Source organism: Oncorhynchus keta, unplaced genomic scaffold (assembly GCF_023373465.1).
Source record: "Oncorhynchus keta strain PuntledgeMale-10-30-2019 unplaced genomic scaffold, Oket_V2 Un_contig_1335_pilon_pilon, whole genome shotgun sequence".
NCBI lineage: Eukaryota > Metazoa > Chordata > Actinopteri > Salmoniformes > Salmonidae > Oncorhynchus > Oncorhynchus keta.
Genome location: NW_026278189.1, coordinates 117,501 through 135,714, shown reverse-complemented (window position 1 = coordinate 135,714; position 18,214 = coordinate 117,501). Strand labels below are relative to the sequence as shown.

Sequence of the window (18,214 nt, the reverse complement as noted above, 5' to 3'; positions counted from 1 at the left end):
CGGACGGATTCAGTCTCTCCCTACCCCACTTACTTCAAGATGTCCACCATTGTTCCTTTACCCAAGAAGGCAAAAGTACCTGAACTAAATGACCATCGCCCCACTGCACTCACTTCTGTCACCCTGAAGTGCTTTGACGCTAGTTAAGGATCATATCATCTTACCTGAAGCCCTAAACCAACTAGTTAAGGATTATATCATCTTACCTGAAGCCCTAAACCCACTAGTTAAGGATTATATCACCTTACCTGAAGCCCTAAACCCACTAGTTAAGGATTATATCACCTTACCTGAAGCCCTAAACCCACTAGTTAAGGATCATATCACCTTACCTGAAGCCCTAGACCCACTAGTTAAGGATCATATCACCTTACCTGAAGCCCTAGACCCACTAGTTAAGGATCATATCACCTTACCTGAAGCCCTAAACCCACTAGTTAAGGATCATATCACCTTACCTGAAGCCCTAAACCCACTAGTTAAGGATTATATCACCTTACCTGAAGCCCTAAACCCACTAGTTAAGGATCACATTACCTGAAGCCCTAGACCCACTAGTTAAGGATCACCTTACCTGAAGCCCTACACCCACTAGTTAAGGATCACCTTACCTGAAGCTCTACACCCACTAGTTAAGGATCACCTTACCTGAAGCCCTAGACCCACTAGTTAAGGACCACCTTACCTGAATCCCTAAACCCACTAGTTAAGGATCATCTTACCTGAATCCCTAGACCCACTAGTTGAGGATCACCTTACCTGAAGCCCTAGACCCACTAGTTAAGGATCACCTTACCCGAAGCCCTAGACCCACTAGTTAAGGATCATCTTACCTGAATCCCTAGACCCACTAGTTAAGGATCACCTTAACTGAATCCCTAGACCCACTAGTTAAGGATCACCTTACCTGAATCCCTAGACCCACTAGTTAAGGATCACCTTACCTGAATCCCTAGACCCTCTACAGTTTGTGTGCCGCCCCAACAGATGACTCAATCGCCGTCGCATGCACACTGCCCTTTCCCATCTGGACAAGATGAATACCAATGTAAGAATGCTGTTCATCGACTACAGCGCAGCTTTCAACACCACACTGCCCTTTCCCATCTGGACAAGATGAATACCAATGTAAGAATGCTGTTCATCGACTACAGCGCAGCTTTCAACACCATAGTGCCCTCCAAGCTCATCACTGAGCTCGGGGTCCTGGTTCTGAGCCCTGCCCTATGTAACTGGGTGCTGGATTCCCTCCTGTACTGCTTGGCCGTGCACGTCTCCAACTCAATCATCAAGTTTGCTGATGACACAACAGTGGTAGTGCTGATTTACCAACAATGACAAGACAGCCTACAGGGAGGAGGGGAGGGCCCTGACGGAGTGGTGCCAGGACAATAACCTCTTACCTCAACGTCAACATAACGGAAGGAGCTGATTGTGGACTTCAGGAGACAACAGGGAGATCACACCCCCATCCACATTCCCATCCACATCGATGGGCCACAGTGGAGGGGGTGAAAATCTTTCAAGTTCCTCAGCACATCACTGACAACCTGAAATGATCCATCACACAGACAGTGTGGTGAAGAAGGCACAACGACTGCCTCTTCAACCTCCAGGAGGCTGAAGGAATTAGGCGTGGCCCATAAGATCCTCACATTCTTCTACAGATGCGCCATTGAGAGCTTCCTGTCTGTCGGGCTGTATCACCGCCTGGTACGGCACCTGCACCATCCTCAACCGCAGGGCTCTCCAAAAGGTGGTGTGGTCATCACCGCGGGCACACTGCCTGCCCTCCAGGACATCGACAGCAAATCCATTTTTATTTGTCACATGCGCCGAATACAACAGGTGAAGTAGAACTCATCGTGAAATGTTTACTTACAAGCCCTTAAACAACAATGCAGTTCAAGAAACAGAGTTAGGATTATTTCCTAAATAAACTAAAGTATTAAATAAAATCAAAAAGTGCCACAAGAAAATGACATAACAATAATGAGGCTGAAGTGACTATTCATAGATAATAAACAGTGAGTAGCAGCAGTGTAAAAACAAATGGTGGTGTAAATAGTCTGATTAATTGTTCATCAGTCTTATGGCTTGGGGGGGTAGACGCTGTTAAGGAGCCTTTTGGTCCTAGGCTTTGGCGCTCTGGTACTGCTTGCTGTGCTCTGGTACTGCTTGCTGTGCTCTGGTACTGCTTGCTGTGCTCTGGTACTGCTTGCTGTGCTCTGGTACTGCTTGCTGTGCGGTAGCAGAGCGAACAGTCTATGACTTGGGTGACTGGAGTCTTTGACAATTTTTGGGCCTTCCTCTGACACCGCTTATTATATAGGTCCTGGGTGGCAGGAAGCTTGGCCCCAGTGATTTACTGGGCCGTACACACTACCCTCTAGCGCTTTATGGTCAGATGCCGAGCAGTTGCCATTAGGGAGGCACGATCGTAACATATCGTAATCGGGCGATATTAGCTAAAAAATGCCAACATTAATATCGGCCAGATGTCTAGTTTAACACCGATGTGCAAAAAGCTAACGTGCATACCTATATAAAGAAGATGCAAGGACCTCAGCCACCCGAGCCACTGCCTGTTTTCCCTGCTACCATCTAGAAGATCATCAAGGACCCCAGCCACCCGAGCCACTGCCTGTTCTCCCCTCTACCATCTAGAAGATCATCAAGGACCTCAGCCACCCGAGCCACTGCCTGTTCCCCCTCTACCATCTAGAAGATCATCAAGGACCCCAGCCACCCGAGCCACTGCCTGTTCTCCCTGCTACCATCTAGAAGATCATCAAGGACCCCAGCCACCCGAGCCACTGCCTGTTCTCCCTGCTACCATCTAGAAGATCATCAAGGACCCCAGCCACCTGAGCCACTGCCTGTTCTCCCCTCTACCATCTAGAAGATCATCAAGGACCCCAGCCACCCGAGCCACTGCCTGTTCTCCCCTCTACCATCTAGAAGATCATCAAGGACCCCAGCCACCCGAGCCACTGCCTGTTCTCCCCTCTACCATCTAGAAGATCATCAAGGACCCCAGCCACCCGAGCCACTGCCTGTTCTCCCTTCTACCATCTAGAAGATCAAGGACCTCAGCCACCCGAGCCACTGCCTGTTCTCCCCTCTACCATCTAGAAGATCATCAAGGACCCCAGCCACCCGAGCCACTGCCTGTTCTCCCTTCTACCATCTAGAAGATCAAGGACCTCAGCCACCCGAGCCACTGCCTGTTCTCCCTTCTACCATCTAGAAGATCATCAAGGACCCCAGCCACCCGAGCCACTGCCTGTTCTCCCTTCTACCATCTAGAAGATCATCAAGGACCCCAGCCACCCGAGCCACTGCCTGTTCTCCCCTCTACCATCTAGAAGATCATCAAGGACCCCAGCCACTGCCTGTTCTCCCCTCTACCATCTAGAAGATCATCAAGGACCCCAGCCACCCGAGCCACTGCCTGTTCTCCCTGCTACCATCTAGAAGATCATCAAGGACCCCAGCCACCCGAGCCACTGCCTGTTCTCCCTGCTACCATCTAGAAGATCATCAAGGACCCCAGCCACCTGAGCCACTGCCTGTTCTCCCCTCTACCATCTAGAAGATCATCAAGGACCCCAGCCACCCGAGCCACTGCCTGTTCTCCCCTCTACCATCTAGAAGATCATCAAGGACCCCAGCCACCCGAGCCACTGCCTGTTCTCCCTGCTACCATCTAGAAGATCATCAAGGACCCCAGCCACCTGAGCCACTGCCTGTTCTCCCCTCTACCATCTAGAAGATCATCAAGGACCCCAGCCACCCGAGCCACTGCCTGTTCTCCCTCTACCATCTAGAAGATCATCAAGGACCCCAGCCACCCGAGCCACTGCCTGTTCTCCCTCTACCATCTAGAAGATCATCAAGGACCCCAGCCACCCGAGCCACTGCCTGTTCTCCCTTCTACCATCTAGAAGATCATCAAGGACCTCAGCCACCCGAGCCACTGCCTGTTCTCCCTTCTACCATCTAGAAGATCATCAAGGACCCCAGCCACCCGAGCCACTGCCTGTTCTCCCTTCTACCATCTAGAAGATCATCAAGGACCTCAGCCACCGAGCCACTGCCTGTTCTCCCTTCTACCATCTAGAAGATCATCAAGGACCCCAGCCACCCGAGCCACTGCCTGTTCTCCCTTCTACCATCTAGAAGATCATCAGGACCCCCAGCCACTGCCTGTTCTCCCTGGTACTCTACCATCTAGCATCACCCCAGCCACTGCCTGTTCTCCCTCTACCATCTAGAAGATCATCACCCCAGCCACCCGAGCCACTGCCTGTTCTCCCTGCTACCATCTAGAAGATCATCAAGGACCCCAGCCACCTGAGCCACTGCCTGTTCTCCCTGCTACCATCTAGAAGATCATCAAGGACCCCAGCCACCCGAGCCACTGCCTGTTCTCCCTCTACCATCTAGAAGATCATCAAGGACCCCAGCCACCCGAGCCACTGCCTGTTCTCCCCTCTACCATCTAGAAGATCATCAAGGACCCCAGCCACCCCAGCCACCCGAGCCACTGCCTGTTCTCCCTTCTACCATCTAGAAGATCATCAAGGACCCCAGCCACCCGAGCCACTGCCTGTTCTCCCCTCTACCATCTAGAAGATCATCAAGGACCCCAGCCACTGCCTGTTCTCCCCTCTACCATCTAGAAGATCATCAAGGACCCCAGCCACCCGAGCCACTGCCTGTTCTCCCTTCTACCATCTACAAGGTGGAGACAGTACATTTGCATCGAAGCTGGGACAGAGAAACAGAACAACAGCTTCTATCTCCAGGCCATCAGACTGTTAGTCACCACTAGTCTCCGCCCAGTACCCTGCCCTGAACTTTAGTCACTGTTACTAGCCTGTTACCACCTGGTACTCTACCCTGCCCTGAACTTTAGTCACTGTTACTAGCCTGTTACCACCCGGTACTCTACCCTGCTACCACCCGGTACTCTACCCTGCTACCACCCGGGACTCTACCCTGCTACCACCCGGGACTCTACCCTGCTACCACCCGGTACTCTAGCCCTCTACCACCCGGTACTCTAGCCCGCTACCACCCGGTACTCTACGCTGCAACCACCCGGTACTCTACCCTGCAACCACCCGGTAATCTACCCTGCAACCACCCGGTACTCTACCCTGCCCTGAACTTTAGTCGCTGTTACTAGCCTGCTACCACCCGGTACTCTACCCTGCAACCACCCGGTACTCTACCCTGCAACCACCCGGTACTCTACCCTGCAACCACCCGGTACTCTACCCTGCAACCACCCGGTAATCTACCCTGCTACCACCCGGTACTCTACCCTGCCCTGAACTTTAGTCGCTGTTACTAGCCTGCTACCACCTGGTACTCTACCCTGCTACCACCCGGTACTCTAGCCCGCTACCACCCGGTACTCTAGCCCGCTACCACCCGGTACTCTACCCTGCTACCACCCGGTACTCTACCCTGCTACCACCCGGTACTCTACCCTGCTACCACCCGGTACTCTAGCCCGCTACCACCCGGTACTCTACCCTGCTACCACCCGGTACTCTACCCTGCTACCACCCGGTACTCTACCCTGCTACCACCCGGTACTCTAGCCCGCTACCACCCGGTACTCTAGCCCGCTACCACCCGGTACTCTAGCCCGCTACCACCCGGTACTCTAGCCCGCTACCACCCGGTACTCTAGCCCGCTACCACCCGGTACTCTAGCCCGCTACCACCCGGTACTCTAGCCCGCTACCACCCGGTACTCTGTGTAGTCAATGTGTGTAACTCTGTGTAGTCAATGTGTGTAACTCTGTGTAGTCCATGTGTGTAACTCTGTGTGGTCCATGTGTGTAACTCTGTGTGGTCCATGTGTGTAACTCTGTGTGGTCCATGTGTGTAACTCTGTGTTGTTGTCTGTGTCTCACTGCTTTGCTTTATCTTGGCCAGGTCGCAATTGTAATTGAGAGCTTGTTCTCAACTGGCCTACCTGGTTAAATAAAGGTGTTCTCAACTGGCCTACCTGGTTAAATAAAGGTGTTCTCAACTGGCCGACCTGGTTAAATAACGGTGTTCTCAACTGGCCTACCTGGTTAAATAAAGGTGTTCTCAACTGGCCTACCTGGTTAAATAAAGGTGTTCTCAACTGGCCTACCTGGTTAAATAAAGGTGTTCTCAACTGGCCTACCTGGTTAAATAAAGGTGTTCTCAACTGGCCTACCTGGTTAAATAAAGGTGTTCTCAACTGGCCTACCTGGTTAAATAAGGGCGTTCTCAACTAGCCTACCTGGTTAAATAAAGGTGTTCTCAACTAGCCTACCTGGTTAAATAAAGGTGTTCTCAACTGGCCTACCTGGTTAAATAAATAAAGGTGTTCTCAACTGGCCTACCTGGTTAAATAAAGGTGTTCTCAACTGGCCTACCTGGTTAAATAAAGGTGTTCTCAACTGGCCTACCTGGTTAAATAAAGGTGTTCTCAACTGGCCTACCTGGTTAAATAAAGGTGTTCTCAACTGGCCTACCTGGTTAAATAAAGGTGTTCTCAACTGGCCTACCTGGTTAAATAAAGGTGTTCTCAACTGGCCTACCTGGTTAAATAAAGGTGTTCTCAACTGGCCTACCTGGTTAAATAAAGGTGTTCTCAACTGGCCTACCTGGTTAAATAAAGGTGTTCTCAACTGGCCAACCTGGTTAAATAAAGGTGTTCTCAACTGGCCTACCTGGTAAAATAAAGATGATTTTAATTATTATTATTTATTTTTTTTAAATTACATTTTTTAAACACACCATTATAAATATTTATATTACGGACTCTGACATCGCTCGTTCTGAATAATTTAGGGATTTGTGTGTCTTGTTAGGTATTACTGTACTGTTGGTACTAGAAATACAAACATTATATATTACTGTACTGTTGGGGCTAGAAACACAAACAATATATATTACTGTACTGTTGGAGCTAGAAACACAAACATTATATATTACTGTACTGTTGGAGCTAGAAATACAAACAATATATATTACTGTACTGTTGGGGCTAGAAACACAAACAATATATATTACTGTACTGTTGGAGCTAGAAACACAAACAATATATATTACTGTACTGTTGGAGCTAGAAACACAAACATTATATATTACTGTAGGAACTAGAAACACAAACATTATATATTACTGTAGGAACTAGAAACACAAACATTATATATTACTGTAGGAACTAGAAACACACAATATATACTGTACTGTTGGAGCTAGAAACACAAACATTATATATTACTGTACTGTTGGATCTAGAAACATTATATTACTGTAGGAACTAGAAACATTATGTATTACTGTACTGTTGGAACTAGAAACATTATATATTACTGTACTGTTGGAACTAGAAACATTATGTATTACTGTACTGTAGGAACTAGAAACATTATATATTACTGTAGGAACTAGAAACATTATATATTACTGTACTGTTGGAACTAGAAACATTATATATTACTGTAGGAACTAGAAACATTATATATTACTGTAGGAACTAGAAACATTATATATTACTGTACTGTAGGAACTAGAAACATTATATATTACTGTAGGAACTAGAAACATTATATATTACTGTACTGTAGGAACTAGAAACATTATATATTACTGTACTGTAGGAACTAGAAAGACAAACATTCGCTGCACCTGTTATGATATCTGTGTACTTAACTGATTAGAAATATTGAGTCCATGTTGCATCATGCTAGCTATGTGTTGTGTAACTGTTAGTTACTGGGTACAGCAGGGGAACTGGGGTTAGCTCCTGGGTACAGCAGGGGAACTGGGGTTAGCTCCTGGGTACAGCAGGGGAACTGGGGTTAACTCCTGGGTACAGCAGGGGAACTGGGGTTAGCCGCAGGGGAACTGGGGTTAGCCGCAGGGGAACTGGGGTTAGGTCCTGGGTACAGCAGGGGAACTGGGGTTAGCTCCTGGGTACAGCAGGGGAACTGGGATTAGCTCCTGGGTACAGCAGGGGAACTGGGGTTAACTCCTGGGTACAGCAGGGGAACTGGGGTTAGCCGCAGGGGAACTGGGGTTAGCCGCAGGGGAACTGGGGTTAGCTCCTGGGTACAGCAGGGGAACTGGGGTTAGCTACTGGGTACAGCAGGGGAACTGGGGTTAGCTACTGGGTACAGCAGGCGAACTGGGGTTAGATACTGGGTACAGCAGGGGAACTGGGGTTAGCTACTGGGTACAGCAGGGGAACTGGGGTTAGCTACTGGGTACAGCAGGGGAACTGGGATTAGCTACTGGGTATTGTTCATTATGTAGAGGGGAGAGGCCAGTTCCAGGGTCTGTCTGGCCCTCAACACCGACGTGTTTCTGTTGAATCAGCGTTACTCTCTTTGTCTGTGTGTGTGTGTGTGTGTGTGTGTGTGTGTGTGTGTGTGTGTGTGTGAAACAATACTAGCCACACACACACGCTGACACTCGCAGTGCCATGCAGGTCACTACACTGCTGTGCTCGTTAGCTACTGTTGTGCAGCTGTCCTGGGCAATGACGCAATCACACAATGGAACTCAACGGCACCACTAGCTAAGAAGTGTAGACTAGGATGTCCTTGTCCCCTTCGTGCTCTAGACTCCTTGTGGCGGGCCAGGATGTCCTTGTCCCGTTCGTTCTCTAGCGACTCCTTGTGGCGGGCCAGGATGTCCTTGTCCCCTTCGCGCTCTAGACTCCTTGTGGCGGGCCAGGATGTCCTTGTCCCCTTCGCGCTCTAGACTCCTTGTGGCGGGCCAGAATGTCCTTGTCCCCTTCGCGCTCTAGACTCCTTGTGGCCGGCCAGGGTGTCCTTGACCCGTTCGCGCTCTAGCGACTCCTTGTGGCGGGCCAGGATGTCCTTGTCCCGTTCGCGCTCTAGCGACTCCTTGTGGCGGGCCAGGATGTCCTTGTCCCGTTCGTGCTCTAGCGACTCCTTGTGGCGGGCCAGGATGTCCTTGTCCCGTTAGTACTCTAGCGACTCCTTGTGGCGGGCCAGGATGTCCTTGTCCCGTTAGTACTCTAGCGACTCCTTGTGGCGGGCCAGGATGTCCTTGTCCCGTTCGTGCTCTAGACTCCTTGTGGCGGGCCAGGTGCCTGTAAGCTGACTTCGGTCGCCAGCTGGAAGATATTTCCTCCGACACATTGGTGCGGCTGGCAGTGTTTCCTCCGACACATTGGTGCGGCTGGCTTGGTGCGGCTGGCAGTGTTTCCTCCGACACATTGGTGCGGCTGGCTTGGTGCGGCTGGCAGTGTTTCCTCCGACACATTGTTGCGGCTGGCTTGGTGCGGCTGGCAGTGTGTCAAGAAGCAGTGCGGCTTGGCAGGGTCGTGTTTCGGAGGACGCACGGCTCTCGACCTTCGCCTCTCCTGAGTTCCGTACGGGAGTTGCAGCGATGGGACAAGACTGCACCTACCAATTTGGATATCACGAAATTGGGGAGAAAATTAGTTGAACGTTTAAATATTATTATTATTTTTTACAAAAGCTTGTTTTCTCTCGTCGCTCTGCATCAGACATATTGGTGAGCGATATGTTTGGAACATCAAATTGCACTAAAATGACAGTATTGAATCACAGTTTATATATAGAATCTCAATGCATATGGAGAATCGCAATACACATCATATTGGCACCTCGTGATATCGTATTGTGAGGTCCCTGGCAATTCCCAACCCTAATTATTATTGTTGATGTTATTTTTGTTGTGTGTAGATGTGCTTGGCCTGCCGGAGGGCAGCAACAGAAGAGGGCAGCAACAGAAGACGGTGAAACTACCGTGGAGGGCAGCAACAGAAGACGGTGAAACTACCGTGGAGGGCAGCAACAGAAGACTGTGAAACTACCGTGGAGGGCAGCAACAGAAGACTGTGAAGCTACCGTGGAGGGCAGCAACAGAAGACGGTGAAACTACCGTGGAGGGCAGCAACAGAAGACGGTGAAACTACCGTGGAGGGCAGCAACAGAAGACGGTGAAACTACCGTGGAGGGCAGCAACAGAAGACTGTGAAACTACCGTGGAGGGCAGCAACAGAAGACGGTGAAGCTACCGTGGAGGGCAGCAACAGAAGACCTTCTCATGGCCTGCCAGTCTGTCTCCATCATCAACATGGACGAGCAGGCCCTGCTGGGGCTCAACCCTAATGCAGACGCCTGCTATAGGCAGAAGGTAAGTCTCATTACACTGTCTGTGTGTGTGTGTGCAGTTTATTCATGTGCTTATAGAGGACAAATCTTGCAGATCCAAACGCGTTGACTCCTGCAAATGATTCTCAGATCCCATGTAGACTGGTCTGGTCCATGTAGACTGACCCATGTAGACTGACCCATGTAGACTGGTCCATGTAGACTGAACTTGATCCAAGCGCATTGGCTCCTGCAAATGATTCTTAGAGCCATGTAGACTGTCCACCCAGGGACTTGAACCAGCGCTCTGTCTCGTCAGGCTCTCCATCCAGGGGACTTGAACCAGTGCTCTGTCTCGTCAGACTCTCCATCCAGGGGACTTGAACCAGTGCTCTGTCTCGTCAGACTCTCCATCCATGGGACTTGAACCAGCGCTCTGTCTCGTCAGGCTCTCCATCCATGGGACTTGAACCAGTGCTCTGTCTCGTCAGGCTCTCCATCCAGGGGACTTGAACCAGTGCTCTGTCTCGTCAGGCTCTCCATCCAGGGGACTTGAACCAGTGCTCTGTCTCGTCAGGCTCTCCATCCATGGGACTTGAACCAGTGCTCTGTCTCGTCAGGCTCTTCATCCAGGGGACTTGAACCAGTGCTCTGTCTCGTCAGACTCTCCATCCAGGGGACTTGAACCAGTGCTCTGTCTCGTCAGGCTCTCCATCCAGGGGACTTGAACCAGCGCTCTGTCTCGTCAGGCTCTCCATCCATGGGACTTGAACCAGCGCTCTGTCTCGTCAGGCTCTTCATCCAGGGGACTTGAACCAGTGCTCTGTCTCGTCAGACTCGTCAGGCTCTCCAACCATGGGACTTGAACCAGTGCTCTGTCTCGTCAGGCTCTCCATCCAGGGGACTTGAACCAGTGCTCTGTCTCGTCAGGCTCTCCATCCAGGGGACTTGAACCAGCGCTCTGTCTCGTCAGGCTCTCCATCCATGGGACTTGAACCAGCGCTCTGTCTCGTCAGGCTCTTCATCCAGGGGACTTGAACCAGTGCTCTGTCTCGTCAGGCTCTCCATCCAGGGGACTTGAACCAGTGCTCTGTCTCTGTCTTCATCCAGGGGACTTGAACCAGTGCTCTGTCAGACTCTCCAGGGGACTTGAACCAGTGCTCTGTCTCGTCAGGCTCTCCATCCAGGGGACTTGAACCAGCGCTCTGTCTCGTCAGGCTCTCCATCCAGGGGACTTGAACCAGCGCTCTGTCTCGTCAGGCTCTCCATCCAGGGGACTTGAACCAGTGCTCTGTCTCGTCAGACTCTCCATCCAGGGGACTTGAACCAGCGCTCTGTCTCGTCAGGCTCTCCATCCAGGGGACTTGAACCAGTGCTCTGTCTCGTCAGACTCTCCATCCAGGGGACTTGAACCAGCGCTCTGTCTCGTCAGGCTCTCCATCCATGGGACTTGAACCAGTGCTCTGTCTCGTCAGACTCTCCATCCGAGGACATGACAAGTTCTCTCCGCATTAAGTTGTTATGTTGTAACTGGTGCTGTTTACAGAGACCAGTACCACTCAGGAAGTTAAACATGGCTACAGAAAGTCAATGAGTGGGTTTGAGCGGTTCGCTACAGACCAATAGGCCTCTATATACAGTAATATACACATTCTGTAATACAACAGCAATAGCTGTGGAACACAGGGCTTCCACCTGGGATCTGTTGTGGAACACAAGGCTTCCACCTGGGATCTGTTGTGGAACACAAGGCACCTGGAATCTGCGGTTCTGCTGTGGAACACAAGGCTTCTACCGGGGATCTGCGGTTCTGCTGTGGAACACAAGGCTTCCACCAGGGATCTGCTGTGGAACACAAGGCTTCCACCATGCTTTTTCAGATGTAGGCCTACACAGAAATACATGTCTAGGAGACCCACACCAACTCTGTGTCCTTGAGGCAGCCAGCCAACCAACCAGCCAGCCAACCAGCCAGCCAGCCAGCCAGCCAGCCAGCCTGCCTAACTTGTTCCCTCTCCTCTGTCAGCACGAGTGTTGTTATGGCTGGCTGTAGAATGGGGGAGTTATGGGTGTTGTGTGGCTGGCTGTAGAATGGGGGAGTTATGGGGGTTGTGTGGCTGGCTGTAGAATGGGGGAGTTATGGGTGTTGTGTGGCTGGCTGGCTGTAGAATGGTGTAGTTATGGGGGTTGTGTGGCTGGCTGCAGAATGGGGGAGTTATGGGGGTTTGTGTGGCTGGCTACAGAATGGGGTAGTTAGGGGTTGTGTGGCTGGCTGTAGAATGGGGAGTTATGGGGGTTTGTGTTGCTGGCTGTAGAATGGGGAGTTATGGGGGTTGTGTGGCTGGCTACAGAATGGGGGAGTTGTGTGGCTGGCTACAGAATGGGGGGGTTGTGTGGCTGGCTACAGAATGGGGGGGTTGTGTGGCTGGCTACAGAATGGGGGTTGTGTGGCTGGCTGGCTGCAGAATGGGGTAGTTATGGGGGTTGTGTGGCTGGCTGCAGAATGGGGGAGTTATGGGGTTGTGTGGCTGGCTGTAGAATGGTGTAGTTATGGGGGTTGTGTGGCTGGCTGCAGAATGGTGTAGTTATGGGGGTTGTGTTCTCTCTCTCTGTTTCTCTCTCTCTGCTTCTGTTTCTCTCTCTGCTTCTGTTTCTCTCTCTGCTTCTGTTTCTCTCTCTCTGCTTCTGTTTCTCTCTCTGCTTCTGTTTCTCTCTCTGCTTCTGTTTCTCTCTCTGCTTCTGTTTCTCTCTCTGCTTCTGTTTCTCTCTCTGCTCCTGTTTCTCTCTCTGCTCCTGTTTCTCTCTCTGCTCCTGTTTCTCTCTCTGCTTCTGTTTCTCTCTCTGCTCCTGTTTCTCTCTCTGCTCCTGTTTCTCTCTCTGCTCCTGTTTCTCTCTCTGCTCCTGTTTCTCTCTCTGCTCCTGTTTCTCTCTCTGCTCCTGTTTCTCTCTCTGCTTCTGTTTCTCTCTGCTCCGGTTTCTCTCTCTCTGCTCCGGTTTCTCTCTCTGCTCCTGTTTCTCTCTGCTCCGTTTCTCTCTCTGCTCCGTTTCTCTCTCTGCTCCGTTTCTCTCTGCTTCTGTTTCTCTGTTTCTCTCTCACTGCTCCTGTTTCTCCTCCTCAGGCGATGGTGTATTTTGAGCAGTTGAAGGAGTCCCAGGATGCCTGGGAGGTGTGTGCAGAGGCCCTGGCTAAAGGCATTTACAGGTGAGACCCATTAGTTGGTAGGATTCTGATTAGAGACGGTACAGTATCCTTCTAGTCAAACCCTGGGAGGTTTCAGATTCCAACCTGTTCTACTGCTTTGTCTCCCTGTCGGTCCTTCTCTGGTCTCCCTGTTGGTCTCCCTGTTGGTCCTTCTCTGGTCACCCTGTTGGTCTCCCTGTTGGTCCTTCTCTGGTCACCCTGTTGGTCTCCCTGTTGGTCCTTCTCTGGTCTCCCTGTTGGTCCTTCTCTGGTCTCCCTGTTGGTCTCCCTGTTGGTCCTTCTCTGGACTCTGGTCTCCCTGTTGGTCCTTCTCTGGTCTCCCTGTTGGTCTCCCTGTTGGTCCTTCTCTGGACTCTGGTCTCCCTGTTGGTCTTTCTCTGGTCTCCCTGTTGGTCCTTCTCTGGTCTCCCTGTTGGTCTCCCTGTCTGGTCTCCCTGTTGGTCTCCCTGTTGGTCTCCTGTTGGTCTCCTGTTGGTCTCCCTGTTGGTCCTTATCTGGTCTCCCTGTTGGTCCTTATCTGGTCTCCCTGTTGGTCTCCCTGTTGGTCTCCCTGTTGGTCCTTTTCTGGTCTCCCTGTTGGTCTCCCTGTTGGTCTCCCTGTTGGTCCTTCTCTGGTCTCCCTGTTGGTCTCCCTGTTGGTCTCCCTGTTGGTCCTTCTCTGGTCTCCCTGTTGGTCTCCCTGTTGGTCCTTCTCTGGTCTCCCTGTTGGTCTCCCTGTTGGTCCTTCTCTGGTCTCCCTGTTGGTCTCCCTGTTGGTCCTTCTCTGGTCTCCCTGTTGGTCTCCCTGTTGTTCCTTCTCTGGACTCTTATTAATCCCTCTCTCAGTGACGACCCTGTGTTGTATTGTAATATCTTTATTAATCCCTCTCTCTGTGACGACCCTGTGTTGTATTGTAATATCTTTATTAATCCCTCTCTCAGTGACGACCCTGTGTTGTATTGTAATATCTTTATTAATCCCTCTCTCAGTGACGACCCTGTGTTGTATTGTAATATCTTTATTAATCCCTCTCTCAGTGACGACCCTGTGTTGTAATGTAATATCTTTATTAATCCCTCTCTCTGTGACGACCCTGTGTTGTGTTGTAATATCTTTATTAATCCCTCTCTCAGTGACGACCCTGTGTTGTATTGTAATATCTTTATTAATCCCTCTCTCAGTGACGACCCTGTGTTGTAATGTAATATCTTTATTAATCCCTCTCTCAGTGACGACCCTGTGTTGTATTGTAATATCTTTATTAATCCCTCTCTCAGTGACGACCCTGTGTTGTATTGTAATATCTTTATTAATCCCTCTCTCAGTGACGACCCTGTGTTGTATTGTAATATCTTTATTAATCCCTCTCTCAGTGACGACCCTGTGTTGTATTGTAATATCTTTATTAATCCCTCTCTCAGTGACGACCCTGTGTTGTATTGTAATATCTTTATTAATCCCTCTCTGTGTTGTATTGTAATATCTTTATTAATCCCTCTCTCAGTGACGGCCCTGTGTTGTATTGTAATATCTTTATTAATCCCTCTCTGTGTTGTATTGTAATATCTTTATTAATCCCTCTCTCAGTGACGACCCTGTGTTGTGTTGTAATATCTTTATTAATCCCTCTCTCAGTGGCGACCCTGTGTTGTATTGTAATATCTTTATTAATCCTTCTCTCAGTGACGACCCTGTGTTGTAATGTAATATCTTTATTAATCCCTCTCTCTGTGACGACCCTGTGTTGTGTTGTAATATCTTTATTAATCCCTCTCTCAGTGACGACCCTGTGTTGTGTTGTAATATCTTTATTAATCCCTCTCTCAGTGACGACCCTGTGTTGTATTGTAATATCTTTATTAATCCCTCTCTCAGTGAGACACACACACCCTGTGTTGTAATTGTAATATCTTTATTAATCCCTCTCTCAGTGAGAGAGAGAGAGAGAGACACAGAGAGAGAGAGAGAGACGACCATGTGAAGTTCTTCTGTTTCCAAGTCCTGGAGCACCAGATCAAGTACAGGTGAGAGGAGGGGGAGGATGGATGGATGGATGGATGAATTAGGAAGTCTGTGATAATATGTTGACTGTTCCTCCATGACTCCAGATAACAGCTAATGCTGTCACCTTTTCCCATGCTTTCACAGTAGGGCATTAAAGTAGTCACCTTTTCTCATGCTTTCACAGTAGGGCATTAAAGTACTGTCACCTTTTCTCATGCTTTCACAGTAGAGCATTAAAGTAGTCACCTTTTCTCATGCTTTCACAGTAGGGCATTAAAGTACTGTCACCTTTTCCCATGCTTTCACAGTAGAGCATTAAAGTACTGTCACCTTTTCCCATGCTTTCACAGTAGGGCATTAAAGTACTGTCACCTTTTCCCATGCTTTCACAGTAGAGCATTAAAGTACTGTCACCTTTTCCCATGCTTTCACAGTAGGGCATTAAAGTACTGTCACCTTTTCTCATGCTTTCACAGTAGAGCATTAAAGTACTGTCACCTTTTCCCATGCTTTCACAGTAGAGCATTAAAGTACTGTCACCTTTTCCCATGCTTTCACAGTAGAGCATTAAAGTACTGTCACCTTTTCCCATGCTTTCACAGTAGAGCATTAAAGTACTGTCACCTTTTCCCATGCTTTCACAGTAGAGCATTAAAGTACTGTCACCTTTTCCCATGCTTTCACAGTAGAGCATTAAAGTACTGTCACCTTTTCCCATGCTTTCACAGTAGAGCATTAAAGTACTGTCACCTTTTCCCATGCTTTCACAGTAGGGCATTAAAGTACTGTCACCTTTTCCCATGCTTTCACAGTAGAGCATTAAAGTACTGTCACCTTTTCCCATGCTTTCACAGTAGAGCATTAAAGTACTGTCACCTTTTCCCATGCTTTCACAGTAGGGCATTAAAGTACTGTCACCTTTTCCCATGCTTTCACAGTAGAGCATTAAAGTACTGTCACCTTTTCCCATGCTTTCACAGTAGGGCATTAAAGTACTGTCACCTTTTCCCATGCTTTCACAGTAGAGCATTAAAGTAGTCACCTTTTCTCATGCTTTCACAGTAGGGCATTAAAGTACTGTCACCTTTTCCCATGCTTTCACAGTAGAGCATTAAAGTACTGTCACCTTTTCTCATGCTTTCACAGTAGGGCATTAAAGTACTGTCACCTTTTCCCATGCTTTCACAGTAGAGCATTAAAGTACTGTCACACCTTTTCTCATGCTTCACAGTAGAGCATTAAAGTACTGTCACCTTTTCCCATGCTTTCACAGTAGGGCATTAAAGTACTGTCACCTTTTCCCATGCTTTCACAGTAGAGCATTAAAGTACTGTCACCTTTTCCCATGCTTTCACAGTAGGGCATTAAAGTACTGTCACCTTTTCCCATGCTTTCACAGTAGAGCATTAAAGTACTGTCACCTTTTCCCATGCTTTCACAGTAGGGCATTAAAGTACTGTCACCTTTTCTCATGCTTTCACAGTAGAGCATTAAAGTACTGTCACCTTTTCCCATGCTTTCACAGTAGAGCATTAAAGTACTGTCACCTTTTCCCATGCTTTCACAGTAGGGCATTAAAGTACTGTCACCTTTTCCCATGCTTTCACAGTAGGGCATTAAAGTACTGTCACCTTTTCCCATGCTTTCACAGTAGAGCATTAAAGTACTGTCACCTTTTCCCATGCTTTCACAGTAGAGCATTAAAGTACTGTCACCTTTTCCCATGCTTTCACAGTAGAGCATTAAAGTACTGTCACCTTTTCCCATGCTTTCACAGTAGGGCATTAAAGTACTGTCACCTTTTCCCATGCTTTCACAGTAGAGCATTAAAGTACTGTCACCTTTTCCCATGCTTTCACAGTAGAGCATTAAAGTACTGTCACCTTTTCCCATGCTTTCACAGTAGGGCATTAAAGTACTGTCACCTTTTCTCATGCTTTCACAGTAGAGCATTAAAGTACTGTCACCTTTTCTCATGCTTTCACAGTAGAGCATTAAAGTACTGTCACCTTTTCCCATGCTTTCACAGTAGGGCATTAAAGTACTGTCACCTTTTCCCATGCTTTCACAGTAGAGCATTAAAGTACTGTCACCTTTTCTCATGCTTTCACAGTAGGACATTAAAGTACTGTCACCTTTTCCCATGCTTTCACAGTAGGGCATTAAAGTACTGCACGTTTTCTTCCTAACATCTGACTGAAAACCATGTGCGTGTGTCTCTGTCAGCAGCATTCCTCTGTGAACTAGTTCTGAACGGAAAGTGACTGTGTGTTGTGTGTTTTGTCCCAGACATGGAGGGCTCAGTCCTGCCCAGCAACAGCTGATCAGAGAAACCCTGATGAAGTGGCTACAGGGTCAGGTGGGGCTTCTCTGTCACTTAGTCAACCTGTCACAGCAACGTAGCACGTTTCATCAACAACTCTATTTGTTACTTGAGCTGTCGTTAGTTCCACATTTCATCAACAACACTACTACACCTGAATTCCTGAATTGAAAATTTCTATTAGAAAATGAATGTCAATATAATATTCTCCTTCTCTGCTATCCTGACAATCCTCCCCTTCTCCTCTTCTTATTTCTTCCCCTCCTCCTCTTCTTCTTCCTCCTCCTTCTTCTTTCTCCTCTTCTTCTTCCTCCTCCTTCTTCTTTCTCCTCTTCTTCTTCTTCCTTCCTCCTCCTCTTCATCCTTCGTCCCCTTCCTCCTCCTCTTCTTCTTCCTTCCTCCTCTTCTTCCTTCCTCCTCTTCTTCCTTCATCCCCTTCCTCCTCCTCTTCTTCTTCCTTCCTTCCATCCTCCTCCTCTTCATCCTCCTCCTCTTCTTCCTCCTCTCCCTTCCTCCTCCTCCTTCCCTTCCTCCTCCTCCTTCCCTTCCTCCTC

At 48.9% G+C, this 18,214-nt stretch overlaps 1 protein-coding gene and 1 long non-coding RNA gene across 2 annotated transcripts in view; one reads left to right on the top strand and one right to left on the bottom strand.

Moving 5' to 3' along the window:
* Positions 1-9,781: 9,781 nt before the first annotated feature.
* LOC127918135 (exportin-T-like) overlaps positions 9,782-18,214 on the top strand; it is a 46,808-nt gene continuing 38,375 nt past the window's right edge. The window contains 4 exon segments of the mRNA XM_052501363.1: positions 9,782-10,194; positions 13,271-13,353; positions 15,301-15,357; positions 17,627-17,696. Of these exon segments, the coding sequence (XP_052357323.1) occupies positions 10,105-10,194; positions 13,271-13,353; positions 15,301-15,357; positions 17,627-17,696 (300 nt within the window). The 5' untranslated portion in view covers positions 9,782-10,104.
* On the bottom strand, positions 15,390-17,397 carry LOC127918140 (uncharacterized). The gene is made up of 3 exons (XR_008099104.1): positions 17,305-17,397; positions 16,885-17,052; positions 15,390-15,461 (listed from the first exon to the last, which is right to left on the bottom strand). It is a non-coding gene; the product is annotated as an uncharacterized LOC127918140 (long non-coding RNA).